This window comes from Anoplopoma fimbria, chromosome 4 (assembly GCF_027596085.1).
Source record: "Anoplopoma fimbria isolate UVic2021 breed Golden Eagle Sablefish chromosome 4, Afim_UVic_2022, whole genome shotgun sequence".
NCBI classification, from domain to species: domain Eukaryota; kingdom Metazoa; phylum Chordata; class Actinopteri; order Perciformes; family Anoplopomatidae; genus Anoplopoma; species Anoplopoma fimbria.
This window is the reverse complement of record NC_072452.1, coordinates 15,690,222-15,709,710: the sequence shown is the minus strand read 5'-3', so window position 1 is coordinate 15,709,710 and position 19,489 is coordinate 15,690,222. Positions and strand designations below refer to the sequence as shown.

The window sequence follows — 19,489 nt, the reverse complement described above, 5'->3', positions numbered from 1 at the left end:
GCCGCGAGGACTTTCCCCCGACCCTTCCCGTGCTACGTCACGAACCCATACCGTCCTCGTGCCACAACCACTCTGTCAGCTGCAGGAGACGCGCGCGGCAGCTTCCCTCCGGTATGAAGCTGTCAACTACCGGCAGTCTGTGAGCGACAGTCGGCCCGGTGTGCAGTGAAGACCGGCCGGTGTTACTTCTAACAGAGCACCGGTGAGTAGCTGTGTGTGTGTGTGTGTGTGTGTGTGTGTGTGTGTGTGTGTGTGTGTGTGGGGTTAGCATGTAGCATGTAGCATCAGGTCAGAGCTGCATGACAGTCACTGACCGCTGATGGACCCGCACCAGGAGTCAGTGTGTGAGTGTGTGAGTGTTTCAGTGACTGTGTCCTGGATGGAGGTTACATTTAAATAACTTTTCGTGTTGTTTGGAAGTTGTCAGGTGTCTTTTGTTGTGTTTGAACCTCGTGACCACACATTGGTACAGACAGGCCACGGTTCATCTGGATCCCTGTCTCCTCCTCTGCTGTCTGACGTCCTGAGCTGTTACATGTACAGTACCAGTGAAAAGTATGGACACACCTTCTCATTCAACTACTTTGAAGAATCTAAAATATAAAACATATTCTGGTTTGTTGAGCATTTCTTTGTTTACCACATAATTCCATATGTGTTCCTTCATAGTTTGGATGTCTTCAATATTAATCTACAATGTAGAAAATAATACAAATAAAGAAAAACCATTGAATGAGAAGGTGTGTCCAAACTTTTGACTGGTACTGTACATAGTATGTGTCTTAGGCTACTAGACACATATGCCTCTATATTAATAAGTTAGTGGACTGTGAAAATATATAGGTAAATATAAAGTTTATGCACGCTGCTTTTGTGTTTGTTGACTCAAACACAAAAAAGCAGTTTGATCAGTTATGATTTTTTATCATAACTGATCTTCTGATAAAATAAACAATTTGAGGTTTTCAGCTAAGGCTCTAGGAGATTGTGAAAGGGATGTTTTACAGCCTAAACTATGAATGGATGAATAATGAAAATAATTTATAGATGAATCTGTGATGAAAATAATTGATAGTCACAGCTCTGAACCAGATGCAGCTTGTTAACCAGCATCATTATTGAAAGGCTTAGCATGTCAACCTAAGTTTAATCACACACACTTGGAAGAAGAGTATTTCTGCCTCTCTAGTTTTCAGTAGCAGGTTAACACGGATACATAAACCTGTGAGCTATGATAGAAACTGACTTGTGTTACAGCCTGGAGGCTGGAGTGCATGTCTAAGCTAAGTTAAGAATGAGTCAGGCTTTTCTTCATTCCTACACTTTCATTTTTAACTCTGCTTTTGTTTGTGTCCGTTTGTTGGTGTTCACCCATAGTATATAAGTGCTAGTGCAGATTTAACTTTAAAACAATTGCATTGCAATGTGATTTAATTTGAACCAACCATTTTCAGTTTTTGAGTAAGCATATAACTGTTGTTATTGTTGAAGTTCGAGAGAGAAGGGGTTTATTTTCAACTTGAGAACATGCTCTTGGAACATTGCAGGCGTTCTGTGTTGGAAAACATTGAGTCACAGCTGCCCAGCGGTGACAACCAGCGTCTCCCTGAGGGATCAAAGCCTTAGCAACATAACATATTCTTGACAGAACACACAGCCACAGGCACAGATGATTGAAGCATGTTTAGATTCATTTGGTGTGGATTGCATCCTCTGTCACAACACTAATGGACAAAGAGCTCCCTGCACCTTACTTAACAGGCCTGTGCTCTTTGTTTCAGACTCTGTGTGTTGCTGGTTTCTTCACTCCAGCTACCGACTCCCATGGCTTCAGGAAATGCCTGATTCAGAATCTGTCAAGCAGGAATAGAACAGGTGAGCTAGCAGGTTTTCTCATGGAAGCATGCATTTGAATACAAATGGCCAACCCAAATCCTCAGAAACCAAGTTGCCTTTTGAACAGGAAGAAATTGTTTTCTTCAGTGTCTTAAAACGCAGGCACAAAGAAAAAATCCAGAAGTAAACCTTAACTTGTATTTCATTTTTTTGTGCTGATGTTATTTTCCCAACCTTTCAGGTCCAGGTATAGAGACATGAGTTGGGCTGAGGAGGACTGGACGGTGGGGCTATCTGGACGGGTTCTGCAAAAGGTGAAGGAGCTGCAGGTCCATCAGGAGCAACTGTCCAGAGAGAACAAGCAGAAACAGCTGCAACTGGACAAAATCCAAACGAGCCTCGAAAAACAGACTGTGAAGGTACAAGAATGCAGCCATGTCGAGAGCCACATCCAAGCCTTCAGTTCAATACAACACTATCATAATCCTCTTTGGGATGACCAACATAATGTTCTTCTTCTTTAAACAGCTGTATGAGCAATGCAATTGAAAATGACACATTTTTGTAAATGATATGTTGTATAAATATTTGATAACCTGTATAATCCTGCCAAATGTTGGCATAGTCCTAAATCCTAATCCTGAAGTATGTACCTCTTCCTCCTCTTCCCTCTCAAGTATGAGGAGGTCCGTGGGGAGCTCCAGTATCTGCAGAAAGAGCTCCGGGGTGTTCGAGATGAGGCCAAAGCAGCAGTGACCAGCAGCGAGCGCCTGACCCAGGAGCTTCAGACTAAGCAGGCCAAAGTATGCTCTTTGGAGGGCCAAGTAGATGCTGTACGCACCCTCAACAACAAATTCACCCAGGAAATCAAAAGGTTAGGACCTTTAAATGACATTCATGGACATCAATAAGAATTGTTCATTGTACTTTTTATTGTTTTCATGGTTTTATCTACACATGGGTTTTGTTTGTTTAGTAGATGTCATGAAGCTGTAACCATTCACATTGGTTAATGATGCCATATTATAAGACAAATCCTTCAACTGTGTCTTCGTGCTTTACTTTCTTCCTGAACTTTACCTGTTCCTTGTCCACACTGAACTCTTTCCATTTGGTTCTTCTTTACCTCTGGCAGGCTGGAGGCAGAGCTGGAGAAGCTGCAGAACAGCAGCAGATCGGCAGATACTACGCTGTTTTCTACACCCTGCTGGAACACAACATCGCCCTGGGAACACAATGGTACTGTCTTGCAATACCTATGTTTATTCTTTCTGGTGGGATATATATTTTCATTAATGGACTGTATAATGTAGAAAATGAAACGGAAAAAACAAGACTACCAAATGAGCAGAGAGGTTATAAATAAACTCCCTTAGCTCCTGTCCTTTATCGACCCTTCACTCTCTGAGGACTTTTGTATTTCTCTTTTCTCTCATGTCAGTAAACCATTTGGGTCTTCACTGCTGTTGCTAAGTTCAGCTTTTTTGATTTGCTTTAGGAACCAAGTCAATTCCATATGCTGTGTTTTTGTCCTGTAGGGAGCAGAAGGGAGGAGAGGCCAGGTAATAGAGATGAACTTCATAGTCGAGTAAGTACCTGCATGTTTTTGTGTTGAGCTATGCATTGACTTGTTCAAGAACAATGTGGGTTTTTAAGTTAAAGCCGGAGTTCTCTAGTTGTAGGAATTGTCTCATTTCATGCAAATTAAACAGAACTTCTTCAAAATAATCTTTTGTGTTTTCTTTTGTTGTTCCTTCTACAGATTAACTAACTAATTAACAGCTGTTTTTTATGCTTATTTTGCACTTAAGTTCTTAATAAAGTGAGATAATACTCAGTATTTAACTCACACAGGAGGGAACAAAAAAAGCTTTACCATGTGGTTATTTCATATAGACCATTTATTTATTGGATTATCAGAAAATGTGCTATATTGTGATATTGTTATCAATATATGAAATTAACAATATCAGTGAAAGGCCAAGCCCTACTCCAGATTTAATGTTTAGTTTTTAGGTAGCAGAATTGCACATGTGGGTTTGACTTAAATAACCTACAGTGCCCATGTTCATCATCATGAAGGAACTTGTCACCCAGTACACCGATGTGGCTGATTGATTGTTAAGAGCATCTGATTATTGTTGGTTTTGTTTACCATAGGAAAAATATAGAATATCACCAAACTTAAACTTTAAGACAAGTTTTTCAATTTATGAGCACAGCTAAACTCCATTATAGTGTACTGTGTTTGTTTGTGTTTTACTTCTCTTATGTTCAGAAAGAGGTGCGACTGTACAGAGTCAAATTTATACCAGGAAGAAGAACTCGTGAACATAACAGCAATGAGTCATTCTACAGTAAAATGCTGTTTAAGTGAAATAACTTTAAGCCTGTTGTTTGTAAATCCTGTTGTTCTTTGTTCTTTCTAGTTTGAGATCCTGTTCACACCCTCCTTTTTATTTTATTCCCCGTTCTTTTCTCCTCCCTTCTGCAGCGGCTCCAGTTCTCTGAAGTTGGCTCAGCTTCGTTACCACGGCACCAACACAAGAACACACCCAAACGGCATTCATCCGACCAATCGGACATCTTCTCCACTCCCTTGGCTGCGTTTCCGTGGGAACAGGATGACTCGAGGCCAGCACCCAGGAGACCGTCCCCGATCTCTCTCCAGACACCCTGCAAGGATGTGATCAGCCAAGGCCAATCGGAGCAGAGGGTTTGTGGGAAGGAGAAGGACCACAGGACAGAGACAGACAGTGAGTGATGTCAATTGGTCACCATGGTAATATGGCATGACTGGGTGTCGCCCATTTGTAGTCTGCAAATATAAATATACAGCTCAACCCGGCTGCATGTCTCCTTAAGTAAGGTTAATTAAGTTATGTGGATAACTAACTAAGACACGGCAGGAGCTGAAGTAAACATAAGTTCTGCTGTTTTCCATTTAACTGCTTTGTCAGACCATCCCTTGATTTTATAATGTTGTTTGCTCCTTCCCTGGAGGCTACATCAGCAAAAGCTGGCCTCAAATTTTATCTGAGAGTTGGAGAGCAAAGTCTGGTCATAGTGAGTATTGCTAATAAGCCAAAGTGTGATTTTGGAAGGCTGGTATTCTTTATATTTTTCTTAATGTCTATTGTCAAAATATCCCATTAAAAGAGAAAAAACTATAATATGTTAGCCATCCCCACCCTTACTGTGGGCCTCAACCCTAAGGCTATTGTTTGCAAATCTTTAAAACTGGGCCTCAGACATTAAGCTTACTTAGAAAGGAAAAGCTCGGCAGTATTTATTAGGAAATGTTATTAAAACAGAAGCAAACAGTGCATGTGTTGGTGACAAAGGGCTAAATAACTACAATGCTTATATTTAAATGTTTAATATTTTTTTTGTACAATAAAATAAATAAATAATAATAATAATGGTCTTTGCCAACAAAGTCAATACTTGTTGGAAAGATCAATTCATTGTTTCTTTAAATATGATTCCGTAAAGTAAAAAATTGGCTACAATTTTTATATTATATCAAGGCTGATTCATAGGACCCTTATCTTGAGCTCCGATGGGACTACCTCAACAAATGTCATGTACTCTGTATAACCTCAACAGTTACATAATAATTGTGTCGAAATCACTGGCTCAGCCAGAGACTCTGCTTCCAGGCAAGTTCCATTATGTACAGTGGCTTTTAGTACACTAATTGCCATATAACCCTCCTGTTTCCCTCTGTTCCACTCTGTTCAGAGTGTTTGTTCAGAGGAGGAAGGGGTATTGATCAATGTGAAACAATAAAGGCTTCTTCTAGCTGCTGGGACACAGAGGGGGAGGGAGTGGTGCACTGTTTACATTAGGTTTGCTTTTCACTGGCCTTCTGCTGCTCTGTTCTTTTATTATGCTCTTCTTTACTGTAATCTCTGAAGTCACAAATCGTTCATACACCTTGCTGGATTTGCTTGTCAAGGTTGTATTTGGTAAATGTAAATCATAGAAAGCAACAGTAGGTTATTTTTAGATAAGTAGTACAAAAAAATGTGATCAATAATTGATTTATTGTGATTCATTTGTTAAAGACTAATATATTTTTACGGATTTTACGGTAAATGGTAAAAAACAGTACAAATATACATTTATTAGTAGATTGTTGTTTCTTGAAGTGAAGATAGTGATGAGGGTAATAATTATAGATACTTCTTTTTGTAGCGGCTCTTCACTTTGAACAGTATTGTTAAATTAAGGTAAAGGAAAAAGATACAGGACAACATATTGGTCAGACATTGATTTCATCTATGGTTTTGGAAACCAGCAGCCTGACATCCACAGGCTTTGTGAGAGTATCATACAGAGTTAAAAAAGCTGTGGTGATCAATGAGCCGGTCTGAATGGATTGACCCCATTAGTTGAGACCTCAACAGTGTGTTACTGCTGAGTTGTTGACCATTAGTGGTCAGCAATAAGAAATCAAGGTATTCCTGCTGGTAATGCCGATGCTCATTTTGAGTGAATTTGTTTTCCCAATACTTATCCTCCCTGTTGTCTCTCTGTTGCTCTACACCCACTCATTCACCTTTCCCTTATTTAAAGTTGAAATACTTCTATTTCTGGGATTCAAATAATTTTATGACTGAGATTTCCCTCAAATATTTTGATTTACACAATGTAATCAATAATTGTGACAGCTGTTTTCTTCTGCAACTTGGTGGGAACACTGAGATTTACAACACAGATTTAAAAACTGTGTATGTGCAATATGTTCCAATTTGTATTCACTGATCATAACATGACTCTTTGTTCCTCAATATTTGATTTCCTGTTGTCCTTTTTCTTAGCCCACTCCTAAATCCTCAATTGATGGTTTCAAACTGCGTGGACATTTTGCTCAGGTTTTTAAAATCGACTTATTGGTGTACCTAAAAGGTGTTCAGGAAAGCTTATGAGCATATTAACCGGTATGTCTCTCTGTCTGGTCCATTCAGCAGCATCTTTAAAGGATGCATGGAGTCGTGTGACTGCTCTGGAGGAGGAGCTGTGTGCGAAGGCCGGGGCGCTGAAGTCTATCCAGAGCGAAATGGTGCAAAGCAAGAAGGAGCTCGGGTCCAGGGAGCTCAGCCTTCAGAAAGCCCACAATGAGCTCAGCCTGGCACAGGCACGCATGGCCCAGGAGAGTGAACGGGTAAAAACACCCACTATCACAGCTGATTCAACTGGTGGTACTACTACTGAAAAAAAATGTGTTTCATACCAGTGCTAATGTTCTGTATTTTCCAAGATGGGTGTCGACCTCATTTGGCAAAACATTTATCTTTGACTTTCCTGAAATTAACAAACCTGTTGGGAATATTTTACATGTCACACAATCGGTGCTTTGAAGTGAGTGAGCTGGAAAAACAGTGTCCTTGTTCTGCTCTGAGCTGTACAACAGTCCAGCTGATATTTTGCAAACAGTGTACAATGCCAGGGAGGGACTGGGAGAGGCTGACAATTGTCTCATTTGTTAAGAGTGTCTAAGCTAAGTTCTTACAGTGTTAGTGTTTTCCTTGTCTAAGACTGTCAAATGCAGATCCATAATTAGCACCAAAAAATAAAAAACAAGGTAAACAAATTGAAAACAATATAACAAATCTGTTAAAACACATCATGTTGATAAAACAGGATTTGAGTTTGAATTACTTATACAAAGACACAAACATGCCCACATTTTTTTACATGTACACTAAAGAATAAGTGACTATTCTTTATCAGGGTACACACTGTGATGGAAACGAAGAAAGTTGTCTTATTGTCAGTTTTAAAGAGAACATGTCGCGTGTGTTTGTGTGGCAGGCATCAGGAGCTGAACAAAGGCTGAAGCAGCTACAGGAAGAGCTGAAGTGTCAGAGGCAAAACACAGAGAGCAGCCGACTGCAACACCAACAACGCTCAAAGGAGCTGGAGAAACAACACCAGAGGGTGAGATAGGTGATATGGACAGATGAAAGACTGAGAGAAAGAAAAGAAGATGCTTGAAGAAATGGCTAAAGGAAGCAAGAGAACATTTAAGATTTTTGTCCACCTGGCTTTTTGTTTCATTCAACTCTTAGAAAACATCATTTTTTTACACATTACAATTGAGCATAGTGGCTCAGATTTGGTTGTGTATGTTTCCAGGATTTGACAGAGCTTCAAAAGGAGAGGCAGTGTTTGGAGAAACAGCATCAGCAGGATGTGAATAAGCTCAACCAGGAGCTCCAGCAGGCCAGGACGCTCCACAACACCCTGCAGGCCCAGGCTGACAAGGTAAATATACACACAGGGTACATGCATATGCACTCATATGTTGTTGTTTTTTTTATACAAATACATTAACCAAGATAAAGTTTTTAATTCATATCTGTATCAACATTGGAGGAACATGTACGTATTGTTTATATTTTGGTTCAAATGTCTGCTATGTTTTTTCAGCTATTCCCTGTTTCTCTTTCTTGCTTCCTCGTCTCTATTCATTCTCCTCTCTTCCTCTTTCTTTTTCCTGGTACTTGTATTACTTAAAGCAAAGGTCAATACACTTTTCTCGCTTGTCCTCCCACGCTTGCTCCCTTGTTGTTTTCTCTCACTCTCTGTTTCACTCTCTTGCCCTCTGTGTTTCTGTTTCCTTTTCCCCACCCGCTGTCCTCTCCGCTTCGTCCTCTTCTCGGTTTCTCCCCAGTGGAAAGGTTGAGCAGCGAAGGTAATGACTGTGTGACTACGTCTGAGGGTGTATAATGCTTTGGTCATGGGAGCGTAAAACAAACTCATAACTTGTGTGTGAGCAATGCCAAAGAGTTCATAGTAAGCGAGGCGTGAAGGCATGGCTGCGGGATGGAGGTGAAGGTATATGGAAGCTGCATGACTGAAGAGATGGAGGAGTGCGATTGTGCTTGACATTCATGTTGTCATTTTTTTTTTCTTTTTCTTTCCTTTATGTGAAGAAATGCTAATACAAGTCTTTTGACTTAAAAAAAGAAAATCCTATGCATTTAGACATGGTGTAAAAAGAAAATTAGAAATGAGCATTCATTCTACCCACACTGTAAGACATTTGTTAACCACACAGATGTTATCTTGTTATATCTGACAAGGTTACAGAGAGTAAACAGTAGAGGCACAGTTTGTGTCGAATCAAATCGCACATACAACTGCTGATAGTGCATATTTCAGTTTACACAGCTCTTAATGGAATTTGTGTTGCAGTTTTGTAAGTTTGCAAATGCGTGTTTCAGTCATGATTAACCCATAACACTCAAGGTTTTAATAATTCTCTTTAAGATATTTAAATGCAGTTAATGGACTGATTAAAGCATTTTCAAAACAGTAAATCGCAACCTTGTGTGCCCAAGGTAGGTTTGCAAGTTGTCTGAAAAACCGGAGAAAAACATTAATTTTCAAGAAGATTGCTATGATCGAAAACTCAAAAAGATCAGCTGATTTGATTTGTATGTAGACATAATTTATGAGCTGGTAAATTGTTGCAGGGAATAGGTAACAATAGAATAAACAGTCCCTTCTACGTCTCTCATTAGTAATGAACTACATCCTCATAAAAGTATCTACAAGTGGTTAAACTGGTTACACTACATATGACATGGACTTTTGTCACTGAAATGACTCTTCTTAGCTTACTTGGATAATGGATAAACCAATGTTGTAGAACTAAGCCCATATTAGTTCCAGAATTTGTCTAATAAATAACATCCACAAAAACAGTCAAACAGTCAAAGCCTACAACATTAAAACACCATCGTATGCTTTATTTACCACCTTCTTCGTTACTTCAGGTACATTGAACTGTACATGTTGCTATTTCTAACATGACATGAAAGTAGCATAAGACACAAGAATAATGAATCCAAAAAGGTTGAGCAAAGTAACTCATTTGTTGGATTAGTAATGTAATGTAATGTGATTATTAAAAGTGGATCCGTAGTGATCTAACACAGCACTCTACTAAAACAAACTACCTTAAACACTCACGTTTACCATGACATGAGAATTTTGTATCGGCACTGGTGGGAAGCCGATCAGCTTGTTAAGTCCTCCTCACTTTCCCCACAGAGATCTCCACTTATGGCATTAAACACAGCTCAGGCCCGTTATTGATCACTGATTGCTCTCCTGCTTCCTGTTCCCTTCACTGGTCCTGATTCCTGCGTCTAAAACTACAGACATTTATTTATTATATCTCTTCTTTTTTTGAACCTCCTACCTTCACCTTTTTCTTATATCTTTTCCCCTCCAATCTTATTAAATTGAACGACCCTTTTTTTATCAGCTACTGAGTACTTGTATCCTGTATCAGCTGTCTCTACAGAAGCAGGCGTTGGACAAGGATCTGGACACTCTGAAAGAGAAACTAAAGTGGACCGAGGGACAGCTGCAGGAGAGCCAGAAGAAAGAGGCCCAGACACAAGCCAAACTAACGGTAACACACGAACACACACACACTAGTGATGGTCCTCAGTCTAGAGGCAGTGTCTCACTTTATTTAATTATTCATTAGCTGACTCTTAGCAGTGGATGTAAAATTAACTCCATACATTTTTAAACAACATCTTAATGTGCCATATGTCAGTCTGAAATGAGTGAACTGTTAATAAATGATAAGTAAATTGTGGCTTCTTCAATCATCCAGCTGCTGCATTAATATGTTTTAATAAAGGTTTAGCATTAGAGAGCATTTCACAGAAATAAAAAGATGAGTTTTCTGATATTGATTTCTTAAATGGCGTCCCCTTTCAGACACTATGGCAAGAAATGAACCTTCATATCCTACTGTACTCGAAGAAGCCCAACTGTACTATAACTAATACTGATCTGGATGGTGAACTGTTAAACTTGCACACAAGGACTATAAGAATCAGACCAAAGTTTGATACAGTCACATTTTAACCCTCCAGAGTAGTTTGTTTGTGGCAGTTCATTACATGTATACCAGCTTGCAACATCAGCATAAGATGCATTTATCTGTAGCTTGTTTGTCTGGTTTGTTGCTGTTGTGACATTATGATTTAGTGTAGCTGTCAATACATGACTCTTACATAATTATTCCTTATCTGGAGTTCCTGCTGCACAAACACAAACATCTCAGATATATATCAAAAATAGACTTTGGGCAGACTTATATACTTGTATACTTATACACGTATATAGTTATTAGGGGATTGGTTTTAAACTGATCAGGAGATATTAAGGATGACTCATCACAAACATACATCTGCTAGACATATTATAAAGAGGCTGTTGTAGAGGTTTTAATGTCAACAGACATATTTCAGAAGTCTGTCTCAAAACAGACTATTTATATGGATAATACAGGTTCAACTGAGCACTCCTTTTGGCCGGATTCAATCCACCTTATTTGTGTTTTTACCCTCCCATTAGGAAGCGCTGCGTGAGGCAGAGGGTGTGGCAGTGAGTCTGGAGCAGAGCAGGAAGAAAGAGCGAGCTCTGGAGGAGGAGGGGAGGAGACTGGCAGAGGAGCGAGCCGACGCCCTTCGTCTCCTCAAAGAACTGCAGGGTGAGGAGCCAGCTGGATTCGGTGTTGACATGGTCTTGAAACGTGTTCAATCAACTTGCTGACTTAATTTAGAATTTTATAAAAGGATATGGACATTAATAGTTTGAGTGGACGAGTCCTTATGAGTGTTTGACATTCATGGATTCTACAAAACATGCCATGTCAATTCCCCTACAATACATGCAAAAGTCTCTTATCCCAGTGCTGCCCCCTGCTGGTCATTAATACACAATCCATTTTCTCAAATCAAAGTGATGCATTTAAGATAAAGAAAAGCTCTGACTCTACTGCTTTTCCTCCAGCCTGTGATCGCTTAGTGCATGAGTTGTCTGTTGTTAAAAAAATCTGCTGTTTGTATTCTTTTCTTTTAACTCCAGAGCAAAAAGCTGTCCCAGCAGCCCCTCTACAACCTGTTCAGTTTTGCCCTGTTGGGCAGAGTTTCTCCCCTCAACCTTCTTACTCTCTTCAGTCTCGACCATCAACTCCCATGAAGAGGTCCAGTGTCACCACCCTAGCAGAGCAGAAGAGAGAAGAGGATGTGGATAAGAGAAGGGCAGAGATTGCAGCATCTTACCCGTCTGACAGAGAGCCAGGAGAAGGCATCGACTCTGAACACATCACTGACCTTATCTCCTCACACTCTGAGTGTTTACAAAGTGGAGGACACAGAAGTAACGAGGTGGAGAATAAAAGTAGAAATGAGGCAATAGAGAGTGACAGCTCTGGGACAAACAAGCACTCCACATTTGATCAAGTGCTCTCTACTTCCTCTCCTTCTGCTGCTGGTACGCCCACCAACACCTCTATGGATTGTGATCGTTGCAAGTCTTCTGAAGACCTCAAGAGGGAGAATGCCACACTGCGTTCAGAGCTACATGATGCACGTGAAGAACTGCAGAAACGACTTGAGGACCTTGAAGCCCAACGTCGTGCTGAGACGGAAGCCAGGACCCGGCTCAGGCAACTCAGCCGCAAGCGTACCAGCCAGGCTGTGGAGAAGGACGAGCAGGACAAGGAATCGAGGGCACAGCTTGAGAGTGAGAGGGCTGAGACAGAGAGGTTAAGGAAGGCCATGGCTGCTTTGGAGACAGAGATGGCAAGGGGAAGGGAGGAAAGAGACAAGAGGGAGAGAGAGGAGCAGGAGGAGGAGAAAAACAAAGCACTGGAAGACCGGGAGAGTGAATTGATAGAACTCAACATCCAACTAAAGAAACAGCTTGCGGAGCAGAAAGCCCAGCTGGCTTTAGAAAAGGAAGAGAGAAAAAGAGAGGAAGAGGGGAGGAACCAAATAACAAACACATACAAAGATGACAAGACAGAGCTGAGAACGAAACTTGAAGAACTTAAAGCTGAATTGGAAGAACTGAAGCGCAGCAGAGAAGAAGACTCACAGGAAGAGGAGAAACTCTCAGTTGCCAACAGTCCGCTGACCTACTTGACCCTCCACGATGATGAGTTCAACTCCAACGTCGTTCACTGCGACAACAAGCTGCTCCCTTCTCCAGAGCAGCACCTCCTCTTCTGCCAGTCCACCAACCAACGCAACATGCTTGTATCTCAGGCCACAGCAGATCTAGTTCAGGAACAGGGAACAGTGATAGATCCTAAACACTCACCTCAGTCAGATGAGGAGCAAACGGGTGTAGTTGCCTCTGACATAGCAGATGACACACAAAACTATCTGGCAGGGTCTCCCCTGTCAGACCACAGAAGGTCACTTTCTGACCTCCAGAAGTTTGAGCCTGCCTCCTCAGATTTGACAAAAGAGGTAGAGCGCCTACAGAAGGAGAATACAAAGGAGACAGAGAGAGCTAATCAGTACCAGGTTAAACTGGAGGCCCTGCAGAGCCAGGTAAGAAATGGTGGATATACAGTTTAGTATATTAAGGTCGTCCAGCCACAGTTAAACAATTTATATTGATACAAAGAAAACTATTTTATATACAAAGTCAACACTTTGATTTATGGCTAAACAATTTTGAAAAAATATATAAATGTGATTCTTTCAGATTCAGATATTAGAGGGAATGATGATGTTTACATAATCCTTATTTTCAATGAAAATTTTGCGGGGTCTGTTTTCTTAAGTGAAGAATATGATATGTAGATGAGGAAATCGTTAATATTTAAGTTAAAATGGTAGTTTGAAACACATTACGCCTTTAACAAATATTGGGCCTCATGCGATGTGACAATTTTGCAATTTTGATACAGTTTTGTTTCATTGTTAAGCTCTACTTCGGTCGTGAGTAGTCAACTCAATCCAAGTGTTTTACTTGTCACTTATTGACCGTAATGCTTGGGTTTCAATAGGGGAATGGTGTGATGTAGAAGAAAAATATTTAGGTAGTTTTGATGGAGGCACTCTGGCTTAAGTACATTTTCTCTGTTCTTCTGTCCTTTTCCTTTCTTTTCAGGTGACCCGTCATACAAAGCAGCTAACCACAGCCTTTGAGAAGCAGAGTCAGCACATCTGTGGTCTTTTAGTTGAGCTACAAGAGAAGGAGAGGGCCCTCCTCATGCAGGAAGAGGAACTGCAGCACTACAAGCAAGAGCTGGATGCACACAAGGCCGATACAGAAGGAGAGGAGGAGAAAAGAAGAGAGGAGATGACGGTCAAGGAGGTCGAGGATGGAGAACAAAAAGAAGAGACACAAGATGAGAGGTCTGTGGAGATCTCAGGGCTTCAGTCAAACCAGGAAAATGAGTGTCCTCTCACCGTCCTCAATACAAACCCACTAGCTGACAGTGATTATAATGCAAAGAGAGATACAGGTCAACAAGAGGTTGTGACATCTAATGCTGAAAGACCAACACCTATTAGTGACGATTCAGACAATGAAGCCCTATCGACAGGGGAACAGCATCCAGGCTCTCAGGACAAGACTCCGAGTGACCACAACTCTGCTTGTTTGATGGGTGAGACTGAGGGCAGTCAAGATGGAGGTACAGCTGACATGGTTGCAGAACTGCTTGCCCTCCGACAGGAGAATCAGCTGCTGAAACAAGTAATAGAGGACTCGACTGTCTCAGACACCAGGACCCCAGCGTCACACACTGACAGTGAAAAACAAGAAGACCCAGTCAAGCAAAGCCAAAACACAGGAAATGCTGCTCTGTCCTCTTTGGTGGAGCAGAGGTCGACTAGTGTGCCGGATGATATCACCACTGACGCACAGCAGTCTCTGCTTCAGGATGTGAAGAGGATGAAAGATGAGGGAGATTCAGGAGTGGGAGATTGGAGGACTGCAAAGGCTGAAGAAGAGCTGGAGGCAGCATCTGAGCTTGAGGTCAACCACCTACAGCAGCAGGTAGTGACAGCATAGTAGCTCTTATTATCACTACAATGACATGACATGTGTTACTGAAGAAGAGTGACAAAAAAAATAGGTTGTTAAATTAGTCACATACACAGGAAAATGAAATATATAATTTAGAAACTATAAAAATGTATAGATTTAACTTATACTACATCAATCAAGGAAAACATTAAAAGTAAGAGGTACCTATCCAGAGAACCAGCGGAAGCAAAGCAATGTGCTACTGTGGACGGGGGCAACATTACAATATATTTTTATCTACCTAAAGAAAGGCCAACCTCAAAAAAAATGATATCCTTAAGTGTGTGATATATATGTTGAGAACATTTCCCAATAAGGGGAACTGAACTGAAAGTAAAACTTATCTTTACTGTTTTTGTCAATAGATATGGCTTCAATATGGCTTTGAAGAGAGCATTGATAAGTTTCAGTTCAGTTCCCCATCAGAAAGTGTTTATTTTAGGTGGTTGAAAAACATTTTGCAACAGTCCCCGTCCACAGCAGTACATAGCTATGCCCCCGTGCCATTACTATTGTCTGCTTCCCCAAACTGGGGTCTTGTCAACTTACATCTAGTTAATACTTAGTTTTTAGTTATGACCATGGATAAGTACCTCATACCATCCTCTTCAAAAGACACAAACTATCCCCTTTAATTTCTTCCACCAACATAAACATTTCCCAGTTTCTGAATTACTGCCGTACAGTTATGTCACTTTTATGTTTTCCCTGTTAAGTTTTATTTGGAATATCAGTTTGATTCTGTCTGTCCTGTCATTCTCCTCCTATCCAGGTGGAGGAGCTGCAGATGAGGTTACGGGCTCTTTGTGCAGAGACCAAGCAGCAGGCCGAGGAGCTTGTTATGTGGAGACTGGCCTCCCAACCAGACCCAACGTTTCACCAGCTCCTTCCCAACACAGACAACCAGTCCGAGACAAAGGACCAGATTTCTGCTGTCACACAGTCCCAGTCAAACCAGCAGCGGAACGATGAGATGACCCAGAGCCAGGCTTCGACTGTGACTGTTCAAGCTGAAGATCATTCGCCTTACCTGGATGTTCAGGAGAGCCCTGGTATTGTGACAGTCGTCAGAGAAGATGAGTTGTTCCTCTCCTGCTCCTCCAACAAACTACAGGGCCGCATGTTGTTCTCCAGGTAACACTCCTATACCAGGGCCAAAGAACCAATGTAAAATATGCCTTAACTTTCATTTGAAGCTTGGGTTAAATGCATATAGATGTTTATGTTTACTTGTAAAGCCAACACAATGTATGTCTGTTTGTAGGTTTCTGTTGTCTTCTGTTGTGTATGCTTTAAACTTTTTTGTTCTTGTTTTACCAAAAGACTTCAGCACAGCAACCTCCCTGAACCAAAGAGTCTCCATCCCTCTAAAAAGACTGCGGAACTTCAGGAATGTAATCAGATTGTCCAGGTGATTTGTTTTTAATCACTCACTTGTATACCAAACCATTATATGTGTTTCATGCTTGTTTATGTCGAGGTTTTTTAGTAGAAATACCTCACTAGCTATATGACTGAAGTAGTTTTTCTAGTGAAGCTTAATTTAACAAGTCCTTAATGCCCTAATAACTTCCTTTTTTAGAAGATTTTGGAAATAAATGTTATTTGGTGCAAATTATAGTGAAATAATAGAGGGGTTGAATTGTAACACAAATGAAACAATTCCAAGTCACTGCAGTGTAACCCAGAGTAAACAGTTCAACATGTACGGAAGATAATGTTTTCAGTAGTGAATAAATAAGGATTGTGTTGAGATGAAGCTGTTCTCTCAGGAAATCACTATTTTCCATATAATTAGTACCAAATTACAAATTTACCTCCAAATAACTTCTAATTAGATTATTAGGAAATTAAGGAAAAAAAGTGTTTCCATTACTTTGTATCAGAACCCAAAACACCTGCCTGTCTTCAGTACCTTTGTTCACATGTCGAGTTAGGCCTTTAATCGTTATGTGTTTCTCTTGACTCAGGAATCCGAAAAAGAAAACCATGAGATCACCCTGTTGCATCAGTTAAATACCTGTCAAGGAAACCACAAAGATAAGAGAGACTCGGAAGTTATCCAAATGTTATCTGAGAAAACTGGTGAACCACATGCCACCAAAGATTCTACCAAAGTCTCGAGACCAAAGCCGACCAAATCAGTTGACGGTTACACAGAGAATCCTGAGGCCATATCTAATGCTTCAAGACAAACCAATGAAATACAAACAGCAAAGGATTCCTCAGAGAAAGATGTCCGGACAGAAATGAAATGTGTCAGCAGTCAAACAGAGGAGAGTTTGTATCTTCGCAGTGCTCCAACCTCTGAACTCCACTGTGCATACACACAGACTGAGGAGGAAGATGAAGACGAGTCGGTGGACTCCCCTCCTATCTCTCCTGTTCCATCATCTAAGGGGTCAGAGTTAGGAAACAAAGTGCTGTTTTCAGGTTCCTTCCCCATCCCAGCTGATCCGGCCCGTCTGGCTGAAAGAATCCGACGCAACAGAACGCAGCTTTCAGCCGCCTTCGACGACACCGAGTATGAACCCTATGGACTGCCGGAAGTTGTTATGAAAGGTAACTTTTTTTAACTGCAGGTTTAATGGGTGTAAAGAAGGAAAACATCAGGCTTGTGTAATTTCAATTTTGGGTAAAATTGCTTAAAATGAGTTCAAGAAGCTTCATACCTACAGTCTAAGTCCTATTTTTGGCAAACTCCTCAAAGGAAAATAAACAAAATATGTGTCTTGTCCTCAGAAAACATATATTTTTCTCTGAGACTAGTAGTTTCCCTCTCCTTCCAGTCTTGGCGGTAAGCTCACGTAAACATTTTCCTGGTTCTATCTCAATACTGGGAGCATAGATGTGAAGATGACATACAGTTCTTATTGAGGGTCTGATTGGTTGAGTATCATTAATAGTGTTCATGGGGGCAGTCTCTGAATATCTGAATCTTTCTGACCATGTAACAAACAGAAAACTGAAGTTCCTGCCGTTGATGATGTTTTCTCTTATGTGCTCTTTATTGTTTTTACACTCCACATTCACATCTGCTCACCCCTAATCCTCTGTCTCCCCCTCTCCTCTCCCCACCCTGCAGGATTTGCTGACATCCCTAGTGGTCCCTCGTGTCCCTACATTGTAAGAAGAGGTTTGTTAGGGACAACTGCCGTACCTGTCCCTCAGAAGGACCAGAGACAGGAGGAGGAGACGGATTAAAGTACAGCTACAGGTAACCTCCAGAGACACGGATAGACTTTATGTCTCAAGAACTAAGAAATCCAAAAGACATGTTGAGTAATAACAAGTTAAGTTTACTTTAAACTTTAAATACATTTTCTGAATCGAAAAAGACCAAAACAAACATAGTGTTAGTTTTCCTCTCTGTATTTTCCTACATTCCTGGTCAGTTTGTGGCATACAGCCTCTTGTTTGTTCTTTATATAATATGTTTTTATACCCCAAATAAAAGACCATCATATAACCAAGTGCAACAGTGTGGCACATCGATAATTGTTAGTTGGATCAATTAATTGTTAGTTGTGGAAGGACTTTGATAGGATTTATTCACAACAAGAAAAAATAAGAATATCACCAGATTTATTCTTAAAAAAATATAGTCACTTTTATTAGTGAAATGTTGTATTTAATTAATACTTTTTCATTGGGTTATGTTAACATTTCGAAACTATCAAGACAAGTGTAGAGTCTTACATGTGTATGCTGATTGTCTACAGATCTGGTGGAAAGAACCAATCACTGGCTTGACAATGAACCTCATTGATGGACGACAGAAGCTTTGCAGGGACAATCCAGTCACCAGCAACCTGAAGCCTTTCAGACCTTCAAACAAACACGAGACCAGTTTTAAAAGTGCTGCTGTCGTGCATGAACTTCTGTGTGTTTGTGTGCAGGTAGCTGCGCCTGCACCAGTAGAATAAACACTTCCACTGTGGATTTAAAATGTCTTAATGGTCACTAGTTTATCCTCTAATTGCTGCGTGGAAACTTTGCTGTCCATCACAATGATGTCACTTTACACCCGCCTGTATATTTAGGCACAGAGGCAGTGATTTAGTGATGTTTGTTGGTGTTTATTTGAAGTTTACTACCACTTTTCCAAAGGGACTGTTTCATTTTAAGTGACTCAGCATTAACCTTTGGGTCTAGCTTCAGCCTGCTTTGAATAAATCAGTGCCTAGTTAGTGCTTTTTTAAAACAAGTGGTGTCAAGATAAGTTTGACTTGTTTTCCAAAAGGGTGAAGCCAAGAGAGGCCTGTTGTGAAAATGTGATTAATATATATTTTCTTCTTTTTTTTTTTTTTTTTTTTTAATCCCTGAGGAGGCTTATTTATGGACACTTGATTGTGTTTTGGTAGAAGGCTGGTGTTTACAAAACTTGCATGAAAGCACAGAAAGAGTGTGTGTGAGACGTTAGCTGTGAATATGGACATGTGGGTCCTCATCTTGACGTTACTGTTTGTATATATATATATATATATATATATATATATATGTGGGTGTGGGGAGAGAGAGAGAGAGAGAGAGAGAGAGAGGGGCGAGCACATGTCTATGACTCAGTCTAACCTGTGTTGGTTTCCGCTCCATGTATGGTGAAACACACTGCGCTCCCTCTCCTCATCCTGCGGCTGTGCTTCTCTGTCTTACACTAACAAGCACTCACTGGTTGAATTTACCAAAAACTAATCATTTAAATCGTTATTTTATTAGCAGAGCTTGCAGATACATTTAGTTGGTTTATGATATTTAATCATATATAATTTATTTGAGTGACTTG

The 19,489-nt window shown here is 40.5% G+C and overlaps 1 protein-coding gene across 1 annotated transcript; it reads left to right on the top strand.

Annotated features, from left to right (window-relative positions):
* Positions 1 to 96: 96 nt before the first annotated feature.
* si:dkeyp-115e12.6 (centromere protein F) lies at positions 97 to 19,193 on the top strand. Its single transcript, XM_054597123.1, has 19 exons — positions 97 to 202; positions 1,782 to 1,875; positions 2,078 to 2,255; positions 2,514 to 2,710; positions 2,972 to 3,075; positions 3,375 to 3,424; positions 4,331 to 4,592; positions 6,810 to 7,006; positions 7,657 to 7,782; positions 7,981 to 8,109; positions 10,148 to 10,270; positions 11,230 to 11,365; positions 11,743 to 13,217; positions 13,783 to 14,676; positions 15,479 to 15,840; positions 16,030 to 16,117; positions 16,677 to 17,268; positions 17,792 to 17,923; positions 18,429 to 19,193. Exons 3-18 carry the CDS (start codon positions 2,094 to 2,096, stop codon positions 17,908 to 17,910), a joined length of 5,016 nt encoding a protein of 1,671 aa, XP_054453098.1. The 5' UTR covers positions 97 to 202; positions 1,782 to 1,875; positions 2,078 to 2,093; the 3' UTR covers positions 17,911 to 17,923; positions 18,429 to 19,193.
* The last annotated feature ends 296 nt before the right edge of the window (positions 19,194 to 19,489 follow it).

Bases quoted from the DNA above. Each gene is read 5' to 3' on its own strand.
- si:dkeyp-115e12.6 (XM_054597123.1), top strand. From the start codon at position 2,094: ATGAGTTGGGCTGAGGAGGACTGGACGGTGGGGCTATCTGGACGGGTT. The intron at 2,711-2,971 runs GTTAGGACCTTT...TACCTCTGGCAG, and splicing joins TTCACCCAGGAAATCAAAAG to GCTGGAGGCAGAGCTGGAGA. The intron at 3,425-4,330 runs GTAAGTACCTGC...TCCCTTCTGCAG, and splicing joins GAGATGAACTTCATAGTCGA to CGGCTCCAGTTCTCTGAAGT.